General features: G+C 37.5%; 1 protein-coding gene across 1 annotated transcript in view; it reads left to right on the top strand.

Moving 5' to 3' along the window:
- The window catches only part of GRID2 (glutamate ionotropic receptor delta type subunit 2), a 714293-nt gene that overhangs the window by 558550 nt on the left and 139334 nt on the right, over positions 1-16409 (top strand). Inside the window, exon 9 of the mRNA XM_026084197.1 lies at positions 1633-1734. Coding sequence (XP_025939982.1) covers positions 1633-1734 — 102 coding nt within the window. The remainder of the gene's footprint in view (positions 1-1632; positions 1735-16409) is intronic.

Consider the following 16409-nt stretch of genomic DNA (forward strand, 5'->3'; position numbering starts at 1 on the left):
ACTTCCTTCTTCTGGTTGAGTTTTGCCAGGAGAGAATGAGTTTAAAAAAATACTTTAAATGGTTAACTTACTAAGTTGTTAAATGTGTTTACTTGAAGTTTGTTCATTGTGTTATGTCTTGGTTTGAAAAGATCTATGAAACGTATTATTAAATACAAAGGTCTTTCCCATGAAGGTTCAAAATGTCTCCTTAAAAGAGTGTTTTCGTAATAATCTGTAAAGTTGCATTCAATCCCAGTCAGCGAAGGTACTCCTCTTCTTTGGCAGACCACTTCAGCTGGCTCAGGCACTCTGCCGTATCTGTGGCTTCGTTTCCACATACAGTAACGTTTTTCATGTTTTACAGCTGTTATTTCTCATAGATTAAGGGTGAATTCTCTGCAAGACTAGTCTTGGTAGAGGCCACCGGGCTCAGCAGTAACCTACTGATGTTAATCTTGTTTTTGTCAGAGAAAGAGTTCTTGTGCATTGAAATGGGGACATGAAAACCATCTGGATTTAGAGACTTAAGTTAGATACCTGAGTCAGAAAACGAGCCTGCCTCTGTAGATTTCATACAGTCAGTGGCAAAGGTGGCTCAGAGCAGGAACTGGCATCTGGAGGTGCTTATCTCTTTCCACTGGTTGTGTAATGAGTGTCTTAATAAGCTATTAGCTTATATGCCRTAAACTGGATTCTGCTCCAAAGTCTTCTGAAGTCAGTCATTGTCCTTCCATTGGGTTTTGGATTTAAAAGTGGTAATTTTACAGCTTAGATGAGTTTTCCAATGAATTCCAAAAATGAAGTCAGTAATGTTTGTACGTGGTGCTAAGCCATGAGCGGTTGGTTGGTCTGTTTCTCTGTACCCAAGATAAAYATCTACCATCATGTAAGAATGCAGCCAAATTATATTTTTAGACAAGCTAAATTACAGATGTTTACTAAATTCAGATTAAAAGGCAGTTAATCCTAGAGAGAGCCCTGAGGAAAAACCTCTGGCCATAGCAGCCCAAGAAATATGATAGGCCTAGTGCAAAGTATGTATTGGTTGAATTCCTTTTTCTGCATTGCCTTTTGCAATCCTTTCTCAGTACTGTGGTGTGCCCATCCAATGGTGTTTTCCTCAATCATCTTTAAATGGGATTTTTAACCTGGCTGAAAATCGCTGCTGTTTCGTTATCAATGAGTACTATAAGTTTTAATTAAAACTAGTGGAATTCCTTTCACCAAAGTCCCACTGGAAAAGATGGGCTGGAGCAGACAGCATGCTAAAATTATGTTAGCTATTATTTCTCCAATTAGTGTATCACTGGAAGTGAGATAAAAGTATTGTTAGAGCCATACTACTTTTAAAATGTTTTTCATTAATTTAGAAGTCTTCCCTGAACTCTCCTAAAGCAATACATATTCCCCCAAACCCTTGATGCTGTCATCCATTGCACATTGGTATTTAAAATCGCAAGCTGATATCCCTAATTGCTTCATTTGCAATTTAAAGATGAATTTTTGCGCCAACCCTCCTCTGACTTTCCATCCCATTGATTCCAGAAGGTGTTCTGTTTATTTCATATGTTCCTGTTTAAAGCTGCGTAAGAGGAATGACTGGCAAAATTTTATGGGCAATGAGGAAACGAGTCCTCTTTTCTTTTTCAGCTTGGCTGCTGGAATCCTGTCACTGGCCTGAATGGGTCCCTAACAGACAGAAAGCTGGAGAATAACATGCGAGGAGTGGTTCTGCGTGTGGTGACTGTGCTGGTAAGCAGAGATGCTGATCGTTTTGCGCTGGGAGGAATGCATTTTCTCCCTCTTGCCTCGTCTTCTGGTCTAAGGGTAATTGGAAAGGATTTTCATTAAGTACATCRTGTTACCAAGAACTAAGACGTAGTCAGTGTTCAAGTGTCAAATTCCTGCTTGTCAATACCAGAGCAATGGAGTAATTTCCACAGAATAAAATCATTTATCAATGAAGTTCATTTCACGGTGTGAATTAAACACATTAAAACCTGTTTCTTCTGCAGGCACATACTAAATTAGATAATACAACCATAGGAACTGAAAAGGGTAACTTCAAGTGCCCTGTTAGCTAAAGTTCCCTAGCTGAGACTCTAAATGATGCATAAGATGTAGCTGCCTTCCAATTACTTTGCCAAATTGAGTGCAGCCTGACACAAATTGCTGCACTCAGAATATATTCAAGATAAGCTTAGGGTGAGTACTGTTAGTTCAGTAAAATGTCTGCTGTCCCYTCTTGGTTCTTCCAGCCAGTTTCTTCCCCCTTGCATTAAGTGGCTGCTGCAAAGCTGTTTGTATAAAACCAAAAAGACAGTGTTTGCCAGAATAGAGTCACATTTTGTGGTAGGAGGCCGGTGTATTCCCTGTCATAAACTTTCTTTCCCTTTCTTTTGGCTGCTTGAGCATAGTTTGTTGTGGCAGGGAGAAAGATAAGAGGGGAGAGGGGGAAGCGCATGGGAGGTATAAGCCTCTCTGGATCTACACCCAAACACAGAGATGACCCAGCGTTGCAGATCTGTAAAGGTTACATTGAGCTACTTCTCTAGTTTTAATAGCTACTTGTGTCTTTCCTTATTCGTTCTTCGACTGATGGCCTGATTGCTTGCTTATAAAGAGAAAGTCAAGAGTGGAGTCCACGGTTTGCCTTGCTGGTGCTGCATGGCAAAGGAAAAGGCTCAGTTAGGGATGGAAAGTGAAATCACTAGAGTGAGCGTCAGTGCTGCTGGTGGAACGGTATGGTACCTCTCTGATTATTTCATGGGTCTTTAAAAGCTATTATCTGTAAGCTGTCCAGTCTGTTCCACTTCTTAGTACACTAGAAGACTTCCTGCCAAAATTTCTTAAAAAAAGACCCCAAACCAACAACAACAACAAAAACAAAATAAGAAGAATGAATGCATATCAAAAGACAAAGCAATATTTTTTTCATGCTTTGATGTTAAATGCATGTTCTCGAAATAACATCAAAGCAGCTGTATCTGGTCTTTGTGTTTTGCCTGGTATACATTTTATTTGATTCAATATAACGTTCCAGTGACAGAAATGTTCTGGGAACATTGTCTAGCAAAATCAATTCAAATTAGTGTCTTGGACTCTTCTTCTTCTTCTTCTTCTTCCCCTCTCCCCCCCCCCAACTTTGTTCCTCTAATTTCATCCCTATAGTTATCATTTTAGTTAGCTTGCCAGACAGTATTCTTGTTTCAAGTCATTATATTATAAATATTTAGTAGCTTACAAGTGTACAAAAAAGTAATTAATTATGCTGATAGGATTCTATATTAATAATAAACAAAAGACTGGCATTTAAAGTTCAGTACACATCACATGGCAGTTAAGTCTCCTCACTGCAATGCTGGCTGACGTGAGCATACAGAGGCAATTTGTGTTTTGGTTTTGTTGTCGGTTCTAAAGCACAACCTTAAACTTCCAAGCACAACTTCTGAAAACCACGGTTATAAAATTCAGCGCTTATCATTTTGCTGACTGCTTCTTGTTTTGTGTATAACTTGCACTGAAGGCAATAAATGAGGAAGATGCAAATGATTTATATTGGCTTTATAACATAAACCATAAATTGTAGAGCTTTGCATGGTTGGTCAGTGTGATCTTTGATTCTAGACAAAACTGGTTGTGAACGACATTACAAACTAAGGTTCGTTTTATTTTATGCACCAAAGATCAGAGGCAAGGATTTTGTAAGCTTTTGTAAGCCTAAAGTGAGGAAGCAAATACTTAAACTCATGAACCAGAAATGATATTTTTCCACCAGCAGTTCACTTGACTGGATGATAACATGAGTACTTTCATCCAAATGCCAGAAATCTGCAGGAAGGAATATCATTTTTCCCACATCCACAAACTCTAATGTGCAAGAGTGAAAGGCAGACAGACTCTGGCAGAAAATCAAGCACCTAACTAAAAGCCTGAAGAGAAGTTGGGCAGTGCAGATGCCAGAAATGTAAAACTGCTCATTTCTAACCTCTTCYAGTTTAGCTAGCTGTACTTTGGATAGCCACAGATTTTGTTGCCATTTCTGTTGGTGATGCAGCAGCAGTTAGGGTGCTTACCCTGTGGCAATTTCTCTTCCTACTCTTGCATAAGTAAGGGTTATTGATGAGGATATGCTGGGTTCTAAATCCTATTTTAGTCTGAGAATTAAAGATGTGCCTGTCATTAGCATATTTTGACCTCAAATCGATATCTTGCTATAGGATAAATGCATGTGGTCTTTACTTTTTACTAATTGCAACTTGATTCATATCTTTATTCACATGGCTTATTACTATGGTAAAACAATGTTCCTCTACTGGAAAATGAATGAGTAAATGCATACAATATTCAGATTTGAGTAAAATCATACTTGGGATGCCATAACATTGGAAATGAAGTCTTACAAAGAATATATTAGTACTTGTTTTGTCTCATTTTAAAGTTAGGGATTTAATCCCTCTATTAGTTATTATTCAATTTGTTCAATTTTATTAGAAAAACTTGATCAAAAAATGTACTGACTAGAATTAAAATAAGCCCTATTCATTTTGCAAATATTATCAAAGGCAAATTGCTGTTAAAATAAAGCCTTTAATTTTGTGAAATAGAAAAAATCAAGTTACAGTTTGGGCCAAAATTTAGTCTCTTTGAAATCAGTGGAACTCTTTTTAGGTAAAACAAGGCCATACTAATGTATAGAAGTGCAGTACTCCTCTGGTGTTATATCTGCTGTTTAGGACAGGAATGGAGATTTGTATTTAACGTGTGATGCAAATAAGAGTTTCATCTTCAGTGTCAGAGCAGGAGGGATTTCACCCATCAACTTTATTTAAGGGATCTTTATTATCCTTTCTTTTCCATCGTTCTCTGAGTTCATTTAAGTCAATATATTTCTGTTAAAAGTAAAAGGATTTGTTATTGACAATAAATTATTATTTATTATTAATTCTTCAAGTTTCTAACAGTATGGTCTTGATCCAGGAAAACACGAAGGCTTATGTTAAAATTAAAAAAAAAAAAAAAAAAACTTTGAATATGAATAATCATTCTTTTTCACTGTGATTTGAGAAGCTGCTTTCTGTTAATGCTTCTAACCTCTTGTCTCTTTCTGCATAGCAGCCCTTCTCCTCTTCCAATTTCATTTTGTTATGCCTTCAGGTTCAAAGGGATAGGTTCTAAAATTGCTGTAGGACTTGAGAAGATGGCAAATTGCAACACCTGCGTTACACTACATTGTACTTATTACGAAATGAAACATTTTGCAGTCTGAAAATGATAAATGATTAAGACTAATTTCCCCAACATAGTCTTTCAAAAAGCTAGTACTAAACAATTCCCGTCATCTGCATCCACCTACTAATCCCTTCCCCTAGATAAATTTGATAATTATGGACTATATGTCTGCAGATACAACATAACGTATATATGACAGAGTACAGCATGTCCCAAAACTGGAACTCTCTGGTTTCATTTGGCAACAAATGCTGGCTCCTCTAAAGTTAATGAGAATTCYCTCCTTTGCCTGAATAGAAAAAGATACCCTTCTTTGTGTTTATTATGGAAGGAACTATAATAATGCCTTTATGCATGTAATTCAATTTTTTAATCTGATCTGGTTTAGTATAGTACCATTCTTTCTACACTTCTCAAAAAGGTTTATTTTGTCTTAAACATCAGCTGTCTCTGCCTTCAACTGCTTCCCCACACGCAGCCAAAGTCTGAGCTTCATGTTTGACAAGCTACTTCTAAGTTCAAGTGAATTGCTGGTGAATTTTGAAAACGTATTCCGAGATTCTGAAATACAGCTCAGGCCAAGGTCAGCATAATAACTCCAAACAAATTCAGTGCATCTTAGATGAACAACAGTCCAAGTACAAATTTAGCTGGATATCCATTTTTGCTACTTCAGTTTATCCTCCTCATTTTCAACAGCTCAGTTTTATTGAAAGGCAGCTAGAATACAGCAGATAGTCTCACGATATCGTTTTTAGCAGCAGCAGCAATTAATGAATTATTCATACGAATGGTAAGCCATCAGAAATGGAATGAGATTTGGCCTGTTCGACAATGAATAGGCCAGCAGGCATTCGCAAATCATCTTTCTAAAAAAGCCCCTGTTGTTTGAAAAAGGAGGAGAAAAAAGTCTGAAGTTGCCTGTTTTAAAGAATTAACGCCTTGCTGAAAAGTACAGAGCGTTTTCTGAAAGTAAAGGCATGACTTTGCATGGGAGCTGTCAGGGTTGTTACCAAGCGGTGGCATGTATTTTCACATCTGGATTGATCTGAAAATGCAGGCAGGATGAAGGAAGGAAAAGTAATAGCAAGTGATACTGAATTATGCCTCGTGATGCACACAAAGGTGTGCTGTTTTTCCTGGTTATTACTTGCATTACCTGTGCAGAACGGGTGCACCACCGGCACCTGGCTAACCCTTGGTCCCAGGTGRGCGCTATGGGAAATGGTATCCTGAAAGAGCTTGCAGCAGGGTGGGCAAGCGTGGCAAAAAGAACAACTGGCACCAAGGAAAACGTTATTGTATGTGAAATAGTTTAATTCTTGATGGTTGGCATTAAATGCATGAGCATGTGTTGTGGAGGTTAAGAAAGAAACATACCTCAAAGCGGACAGTACCTTTAGGGACAAAAGCTGGCAGCTGGTCTGCACTTGCAGTCCCTTTTTCTACTGGACTGACCACTCGGATAGAGAAAAGATGAAAAGTAAGATCTGAAGCTAAGTCCTGGTTTTAGAAGCTGAGACTGTCTTTGAGATTTGACCTCCAGCACTGGTCTAAACAAAGTAACAAAAGTTCTTTCCAAGCTGGAGCAGGTTTCAAAATGGTAGGAAAAATGAAAGGCATAAAAGAGATGAAGAAAGACAGTGTTGAAGCATACTCAGAGGAACAAACAGCAAGCAATGATAAAGGATGAAAAAATGGCAGGACAAAAGCAGCAGTGAATGACGGTAAAATAAAGAGCAACTGCAGCCAAGACTATATACTGGATACCTCAAGAAGTACCAAATAAATAATTAGTGACAGTGTACAATCATTAGAATCTCAAGGCTAATGACCTTCTCCTCCTGTTCTGCTCCCTCTTGTCTTTGTTTTTTGGTGGGTTTTTTTTGTCCTTCCTTTTCCTCAGGTAGTCCTGATCCCTTTTCCCACATGCACAGTTGAGTGCTTTGCACTTGCATGTGTCTTTGTTCATTCTGTCAGGCTGCACTTTCTACACACCAGTGCCTAAAATTTCTTACAAAACCTTTAGTGCATGTATTATACCAAATTACGTGTTGCCGTGTGTATAAACATTATCGGCCTATTGGATAATCATGCACTGTAGTGAATTTCCGGTGGAAGTGCCATAGGAGGTTGTAAAGTAAGAACCATTACTTGATCATCTTCACTACTTGTAGTATTTGTTTTAAGCAAACATATTTTACCCTTTTACCCATAAGGGATAGATCCTTCTCTGATGACCACTTATGCACCTGAGCTTGAATGGCAGCAAAGCTGTGAGTTATGTTAGTCTGTCAAGTGTCAGTTATAAAATCACTATATAGGATAATTCAGTAATGTATTTGTATATACCACATGTTGTAGGTAGAATATTTCAAAATATCTAAAGCTTAAAATTTAAAATATTTCATTGCTGGTTGTGAAAAATGCCTAATTTCCTAAGCAGTAACAAATACCTGTGCCTTTTGTTTTCTCTTCCTCTTTGCAGTCCATGTCCATCTTTGAAAGTGAGTTGGAAAGAAAGGATCTTTTATAGACAAAGACCTCAAGAAAAATGTTCATTGAAATGGCGATAAATTATAGAAACAGTAGTAGATGTGTTCATTTCATTGACAAATGAATGAAGTCATCAGGAGCACTGATGCATGACAGAATAGGCTCACTATTTACTATTTTTCATCATTACCCTAGTCATTGGCATGAAAGCTGTCATTTGGTATGGGATACATAAGATGAGACTGGCTTTATGTGGGAGCATGGAAAAGCCGGTCGGTGTTAGAATGTCTTTTCGCAGGGCTGATTTTCCAATGGGGAAACTTGAACTGAGATTTCRGGGGATGATTCTGGATGGGCATTTATTGAAACGGAAATTCTGAGATGAAAAAATTTGATATTCTCTTTTACAGCTTTAAATAATATTTTGCCCACTTCTAACTTAGAGAGGATTTTTAAAAGCCTGAAGTTATATGCTGACACTATGAATTGCTTTTTACTCTTCTAAAAAGTTAATGTATCTTTAAATTTAAGAATGGAGCTAAATGCCCTTTGGTTGGTTAAAAGTTTTCTTAATCTTTTTTAAAAAAATCAACTATTGATAGTTACAGCAAATGTTTCCAATTACAAGATTAGCTCATAGTCTCAGATTTTGCATTGCCTGCTACACTTACTAGTGCTAAGAATAATTAAATGTTCATCTCTGCTTTGTCAGAGGTGTTTAAGAATAGGTAAGTTAACATTTGTCCRTCCAGCCATGCATCCTCACTCTTATGACATAGATTGGTATTACTGGAATCAAAGGACATAGTAACATGCACAGAGATTTACAAACCGAGGGAGGGGATTTGCAGAAGCAGTTTGGGTTGACCTAACTCTGGCCCATAGAGGAATGGAAGTTTTATTAGATACTCCAGTCAGATTTTAGATTATCTAGATATTTTTAAATGTATACTGTGCAGCAACTGTAAGAGTGTTGTTATCCCTATACTTTGTACAATGCATTTTATGCTGCTTCTTAAGTAAATATTTCATTTTATGAATGTGCTTGTTAGGAATGATTTAATTGTAAAAAAAAACAGGCACTGTCAGTGCAGTTCTAAGGATGGTGATGATGATATCTCATGCTCTTCACAAATACACTTTAATTTCAAAAAATAAGACAGGAAATCAGATTTAAGTTGAGGCAGATATTCTTAGAAAGCAAGGTGGATAGCACTGGGAAATTTTAGCTCCGTATTAAAAAAGTTTTTTCCCCCTGCACTGCCTAGTTTTTAGCTTATGCGCTCATAAAAATAGAAACTTTAAGGTCAGAAGTTGGTAGTAATCACATTATGTGGTGGTGGTGATTATTATTAGCAGTCAAGAGAAGAGTAATGTGTGTCTTTCTCCCTCTTCACCTTTTTCTATACTTTACCTGCACAGCASATAGTGCCCACCATCTTTTCTAGTTTGCGCTTCCATTCAAAGTTTCAGAAACTATTGACATATAAAACTTACTCCTACTCTCCGATGTCTTCTAGTCCTGACTGTGATCACACCACAGCTTTCTGCAGGGGTGCAAGCTTGTACGTTGCATATTAGTGCCGTACACTGAATTAAGCCAACCCTTTCTATGCTGTGCTAGTTGGGATGCTGGTCCCTTCTAGTCCTCCACAGCCTTTGCTCTGCCATTTTATGGGCCATATTTTTGCACTAATTTTGCCCTCCATGCATGCAGGCCGTGACTACATGCAGAATCCGTGTATTTAAAGCACTTGGTGCAGAATCCGTGTATTTAATACACTTGGGTGCTTAAAGAAAAATCTGGGTCTAACATAACTGCAGAGAAACTGGCAGCATTAAAGCAAAGGGACGGAGAGAAGAGGTGGGTTTTGTGCATTTCTTTGTCAGTCTTCTCCAGAACRATGACCCACAGAGGTGGAATAAAATCAGATTCCTGTAGTGCCTCCTACTCTCAGCCCTCTGCCCAGCTTCTCTTCTGAGGGTTATCCATACCCATCAGTGGCAGCGTGTGCCTTCATGAGGTATTCCTTGCTTTCCCAGATTTCAGTTTGGTGTAGTCTCCTCCCCATAATCCTCCCATTCCCTTTTTTTAATTGTTTTCCTCTTTCTTCAAGCATATGTATTTGGTTTTTCTGTTTGAAAATAACCCAATAGCTTCTTGAATTTTCTCAAGTGGTGCTGTACTCTAATAAGATTTTCCCCAAAATATTAATAATTATAATGGTAATTATTATAACAGAAAATAATCTCTCTCGATAGAGGCAGAGCCTGTCTTCCATTCCTCTTTCTCCTCTCACCCCTGTACAAGGGCCAAATTGAAATTGATACTGACAGGGCATAGGTTATGTTTAATAACTGTTTTATGTTCCTTTGAGCTACCTAGCTTATATTAAAATAGGGAGGTCAGGAACCTTCGAGTTATTCACACCACACGTGCCTACTGTGATCCATTTGTTTTACAAGCTTTAATCTCAGAGCCTGCTGGGGATCGCAGCTCCTTCTGTTTTCAATTAATATTTTAAATTCATTTTCTTACAGTGGTAGGTGCTATATAATAGCTGAGCGAGTATCAAGCAGTTTAAAACTTTGAGGGCCACAGTTTTAAGGCAAGGTGGGTGCAAGGCAAAACCTGGTAGGATCTAACTCATCTATATGTCATGGGCTAGCTCTGAGGACTCCTTAGCTCTCGTGTTATTATTGACCCTTCATCCATCCACTCTGCAGGCACATTTGCATTCCAGGGCAATTCATATAGCTCCTAGAGCACACAGAAAATTTAGCTTTAGAACAGGAAGAGGTTCTTAGCCTGATTATAATTATTCTTCTACACTGTGCAAGATAGAAAAGGAGGTGAACTGCATGACAGTGCAGCACCATGAAGCATTATGCGAATTTATTATGAATGGGAGCTCTYGCATGGCAGCGGAAGAAGTATAATGTGTCTCTCCACCAGCTTAATACACCTATACTACGCTTTTGCCRATTCCAGTACCTGAGCTGGCTGCGTTAAAGCTAGCACTGAGCTGTTTAGACATACTCTAAAACACTCTAATCGATTCCAATCTCAATCCATATTCGCATCATATAACTATAATGGTTCAGAAAGAGCTATTAGGTGCATTAAGTTATTGTGAATTAAAATCAATACACAAAGCTTGGCTGCATCCTAATAGGCCATTGGCATGGATTGCTTTGAAAGAAACCTTAGTCTCATTGCAGGATGAGGGGAGATGCGTTTTCTTTGGTTTTACTCTGTTTGTTCTAAATAGCACCGGGCCAAACAGCCGAATAAATCCAGAAGCAACAGCTTGATCTTCTGTTCCTGGAAAAAATATTGTTTAAAGCGCTGTTTGTTCACCTGTATAACTTTGAGCACAAGCACGTGTCCTATTGAAGTTGATAACAAAACTGTCATTAGAAACGAGAGACTAAGCACACGCGTAAAAACTGTAGCAAATAAGGGCCAATGTAAAATCCCCTTCCCTTCGTATTGTCTTCAGCTTCTAGGACATTGACTCTCTCGGTTGTAGGCAAGGGAATTTTTCTGTTAGTGCCACTGACTTTCTAATCACTCTCTTTGAAAAACAGGGAGTCCTACAACAGCGGCTTTGTATGCAAATATTTTTACCCAGCCCTCTGGCACAATGGGATATTGAATGCGTAGTATTTCAATTATCCAAGGTTTTTGTAGGTTTGAAGCCTATATCTTTGTTTTAGTATTGTTAACGGGTGGCGATTGCATTACATTTTGCAGCAATTTTTATAACCGTTGCTAGTGGGAGAATTACTGTAATGAGAAAGTTAAATGTTTCAATTTAATTTTGATCATTGATTCTAACATAAAGTAAGGTACATTGCTGTTCAATTGAAAATAACAAGCTGCTGCGCTGTTCCTAGCCAGATATAATCCTCAAAGCAGCGGTCAATAAAGCACTTGAGGAAATTAATTGTTTGGGGCTGGATATTTCACTGAAATCTTTGGGGGAAAGAAATTCAAAATGGCTAACATTTAAAAGCAGGAGCTTAATTTTTTTGCAAGTCAAGAAAACGATGATTTTGCCTAGCAACAAGACAGTAGCTTCGTGTGCTTGGAAATGTTTTGGTCGTGGTTTATGAGTCGTCTTAGTGCTTCTTGTCAGTTGTAATGGCTGTGCTTGGTCATCCAGCAGCCGTTGGAAGCCGAGGGAGAGATCCCATAACGAGAGCGAATTTCACATTTGGGAGCAGTTTCTCAGTATTTGCAGGTGGATGGAAGTTTTAAAGTGTCACTGTGAATGTTTTCTTCGTGTGATTGCTGAGGCCCTGCTTGGGCTATGTGAATCATTTTGTGTGCCTGTGCCCTGTTTTTACAGCCGGTGCTGAGTACGGATTGACGGTCTCACCCACAAATGAGCTTCATTTCTTTTCTCAGTTTTTTCCTCTCTCCTTCCATCTCTGCTAGAGGAGAAAGGAAGATTTAGGTTCCTAAATAGAGTTGCTTCTAATGAACGCATGGAGTCAGTATTAAAATGTTATATCCTAGTGTGCTCGGAAAATTCTGACGAGTAGATGCAGAGGTCATTTTTATATGTTTTGTGAATTTTAATCACCCATTTAATTACCAAATTTCACAGCGCCCTTCCAAGCACAGAAGCAGCACATAAGGCCGTCCATCTGCAGTTTTAGAGTCAAGCCCCGATGCGTGTTGTAAATCCCAACAGAGATCAGTTTCTCTGATCTCAAAAGCCAGTAACTTTTTGTTCACTTATTAATTCCTGTATAGCAGCCTTGCTAGGAAGTTGTTTTCCCTTAGCTAAGGGGAGGAGGGGATTCAGCTAAGATGGAGAATAATCCCAAACATTTTATTTTGCTTTTGCTTTTCTGTTTAGAAAATATGTCACATTTGTGAAAGGTCCTGGCTTTTTTTAGACATCTTTTTCAGCAGAACAAGCCTAACAGACTCATAAATGAGTGTAACAGAGCAGTGTATCACGGCTCCGTGTRGTTTCTTTCCTGAAATAAGCCTCAGCTTAAAGTCACAGAATCCACCCTTGCTATTACAGAGCAAATCTGCCTTGTTCATTCAGATGATCCCTTGAAGATGTGGTGTGCAGCTCAAATTGTTAGCAGCTGGGCTGGGACCAGCAGGTCACTGTAAACAGGCCGCTGAATGCAGCCTTTCCTTCCTGGCGCATGTTTAGYGAGATTGCCCTGTTGAAGATTTGAATGATGCTTTTCCTGTTCTTTCAGGAGAGTTTTCTGTAATTTATCCCCCCCCCCAAAAAAAAAAATCCAAAAATACCAGAACCTCCTAATCTTAATTTTCATAGAAAAGCTAAAAAAGAAAAAAAGAAAAAAAAAAAAAAAACTCGATCAGAGAATGGACTCTAAAGTCACTATTCTTCTGGATACAAAAAATCATCCTGAATAGAGACTCTGGGTTTAGGAACATATTTTTCTCCCTCTGGTTAACTGGTCCCTGAACGTTTCCCAAGCAATCCTTCTCTCTCCCTCACTCCTTTAGGGACTGAATTTATCACTTGACTTTATCACCACTCTCAGTAGYACAGTCAGAAACCACTGTTTCTCTCAGATTGCCTGATTGTTAACATAATCAAGTTTAAGTCAGAGTCATTGTTCTTTTCTGATATTTAGCTTGAGTATTGTTCCTTCTGTTTCAAACCTAAAGGTCTTCTCTGCCCAAAAACTTGTCTACTTTTTTTTTAAATTTTATTAGTTGACCTTATAAATGATATAAAAGGATTGCTTCATATGATCAAACCTACAACAACACTCTATTTTTGTGGATTCTAGATTCTTGAAGCACTTAAAAACCTTGTATTACTTCCTTTTATTTATGGCAAAATGTTGGTCCTCTATAGGTGAAGGTGCTGGCTATTTATCTTGTTGGAAAAAGCAATAAAAAATAAAATGCAGCCTTTTATCCACCAATCTTAAATTTAGACTGCTCCAAGCTCTATATTATCATCACCTGATTTCCACTGGTATGTGTAAAAATAAGTAAATCCTCTACCCTTACTTCCTACTTGTACGGGTGAGTTTTGACTAACTCCAAGAATAGTGACAGTACGGCCTCTCGGAGAAGAATCTGCTTATAGGGTCTGAATTACCACTTGCTTCTGAGAGAAAGTGTATCAGGATTTTCTTCAATTTTTTCATAGTCTAGTGGAAGCTTCAGCAGCCAGGTGAAGTTTGTAACCTGCAGCCTCATTAGTCAGCTTGTGAGTTTTTGCCACCTATTCTGTACAGGCCTATTTTTCATTCTCAGTATTTTTCTGTTGAGCAGGTGAGAAGTGTATTGGCTGGTTTTGTTTTGTATATTTTCTTTTTAAAATCTTTACTTTCTCAAGGATCAAGATAATGACTTTCCACATCAATATTGTAGGGATATGTATCTCTTTCCATTGGGAGCTCCCAAAACACCTTCACAGTATACATAAAGACAACTGCCATAGTTTCAGCCTGCAGCATTTGTGGGGGAAAAAATCAAGACAAATATTTTTGTCCTCTTTCAATGCCTTCTGAGAATTGTAAACAGTTGCAAGAAATGTRGGGATGGATTTTTTTTGCTTTATTTTGTTTGGAGTATGCTTAAATATTTTGCTGTTCCAGCATTCAGCAGAAATTGAGAAGTGTTAACTGCTTTGCATATATCTATTTGACCATTTCTGTTTTACTAGCCATATAGCACACTGGACATTGTTTTTTGGTAAATCTCTATACAGCAAAGCATATTACATAGCTTAGTAAAAGACTGAAATTAGCTGTGGAAAACTGCGTTTTAAATCAGTTCTGCAATTAGCAGTTGCTTTTTAACTAAATAAAAATGCAGATTCTGTGCAACTATTTTCTAATAACTCAGAAGTGATAAGAATAAATCCTTTCTAATATGAAAATTATCAGCCTCTGAAACACCCTTCGTACAAACAAGTCTTTGGAATTTTGTGCACAGTATGCTTAGATTGATAAATTACAAACTTTTTGTAGAAACATTTATTTATTCCAGTAATTTGAGTTTATATGTAGGGAATCTCTCATCCAGATGATCAGCAAATCTGAATTCACAAGGTGTTTTCATTTAGGAGAGGTTTTCATTAACTAAGTCTCAATTTCTTCAATGTTCTTGGAAACCAGTCACTGGAAAATGACTTTAAAAGTTCATTGCTGTCCTCCATTTTATTCCTTTTGGCTGATATTGGATAATTTGGAAGAAAAAAACCTGTCTGACAACTGGGAAATAGTATCTAGATGGACAGTCAACCTGTCTGTTCTGTTTCTTTTGCTTGGTTGGTTTGGTTTGGTTTTGGGGGGGATTTTGGATTTTTTTTTTTTTCCTGAAGTCAGAAAAGAACATTTTGCCAGTAGAATCTGGTTACGTGCTTGTTTCTTTGACCTCAGTGTGTGACTATCCTCTGGAATCTTAACTTGAGCATTTAAAAATGAAGCTTTCATATTCTGAGTACCTTCCTCCTGTTTATATAGAACGGTATACTAAGAAAATAAAAATATGCTTGAATTTGTGAACAGTGCATTTGGCTTGAGAGTCATCGAAAGAACTGAGTAATAGAGTAATAGGAAATATTATTAAAACACTAGCTAAAATTACCTCTGGAGACATGATTACAGTTTGGGCCAGCAACTTTGTTTTCCTGTGTATGCTTGCAGATTATGCAGACTGGGAGGAGGTGGTCAGGAAGTGGTTTCATATCTCTGCAATAGCCGACAGAACTCACTTCTTGCATCTCTGAATAGCCTGTTCCAATAAACTCATAAATTACGGCACCATGCAAAGGATTTAAGGAAATAAATGCCTAATATTGCCAAAAAATATCTTAGTGTCACAAGGCCCTCAAGCTTTTCCTTGGGGATTTGATATTTTTGCTGCACTTAGGTAGATCAGATCAGACGAGGTTCTCAGAGTAAAAAAAAAGATCATAATTGAGCTCTTTGTATTGGCAATTATGTTTTTGTGCTCAGAAATATGATCTCATTTAGCTTGTTTTTAAAAAGTGTGAAGGAAAAATTTAGAAATTAAATACTCAACAGGAAGAAAGAGGGGGATAAAATAAATTAAAAATTAGTCAAAAAATCTTCTCTTTCTCAGAATGTTATTAGGTATATTAATATAAAATATAGAAAACACGGATCTTAGGAAAAGTAAAAGAAAAGCATATTGTCTGTGGAATCTTATGAACCAGTTCCAAATTCTGGTGTCTATTTGTATCCTTTATTATGTATATTGCATCCTCTTCAGCTTAATATTCACCAATCGTGTTCTTATAGATGAACTTCAGTCACATAATTGATTCTGCCTAAACGAATCAAATGGATGCTCTTAAGACAAAATTAGTTAAAATGAAGTCAACCAGTTTATATTCATATTACAGCAGAAGGACAAGAGAAATGTCATTTTTTCAGGTACAGCTGGTTTAGCCATTTTTTTTGTTTCCTTAAAGCTTTAGTTAATTGTTGCATTTGTCAGATACAGTGGTTATGCAGTCAGTGGAAAATGGCAGCGCTGTAGAATCCTTCGTATTTATGGATAGTCATTATACAAGTGTGTCTGTCATGCTGAAAATAAGTGCAAAAGAAAGCATTACTGAAAAGCATTTAGTATTATAATATTACAATGGAAGATTTACTTCTGAAATATGTAGTAGGGAAGAAAATTTCTTATAAGAACTATGAGATAATTC

The sequence above is a fragment of the Apteryx rowi genome, unplaced genomic scaffold (genome assembly GCF_003343035.1).
Source record: "Apteryx rowi isolate R43461 unplaced genomic scaffold, aptRow1 scaffold_63, whole genome shotgun sequence".
In the NCBI taxonomy this organism is placed as follows: domain Eukaryota; kingdom Metazoa; phylum Chordata; class Aves; order Apterygiformes; family Apterygidae; genus Apteryx; species Apteryx rowi.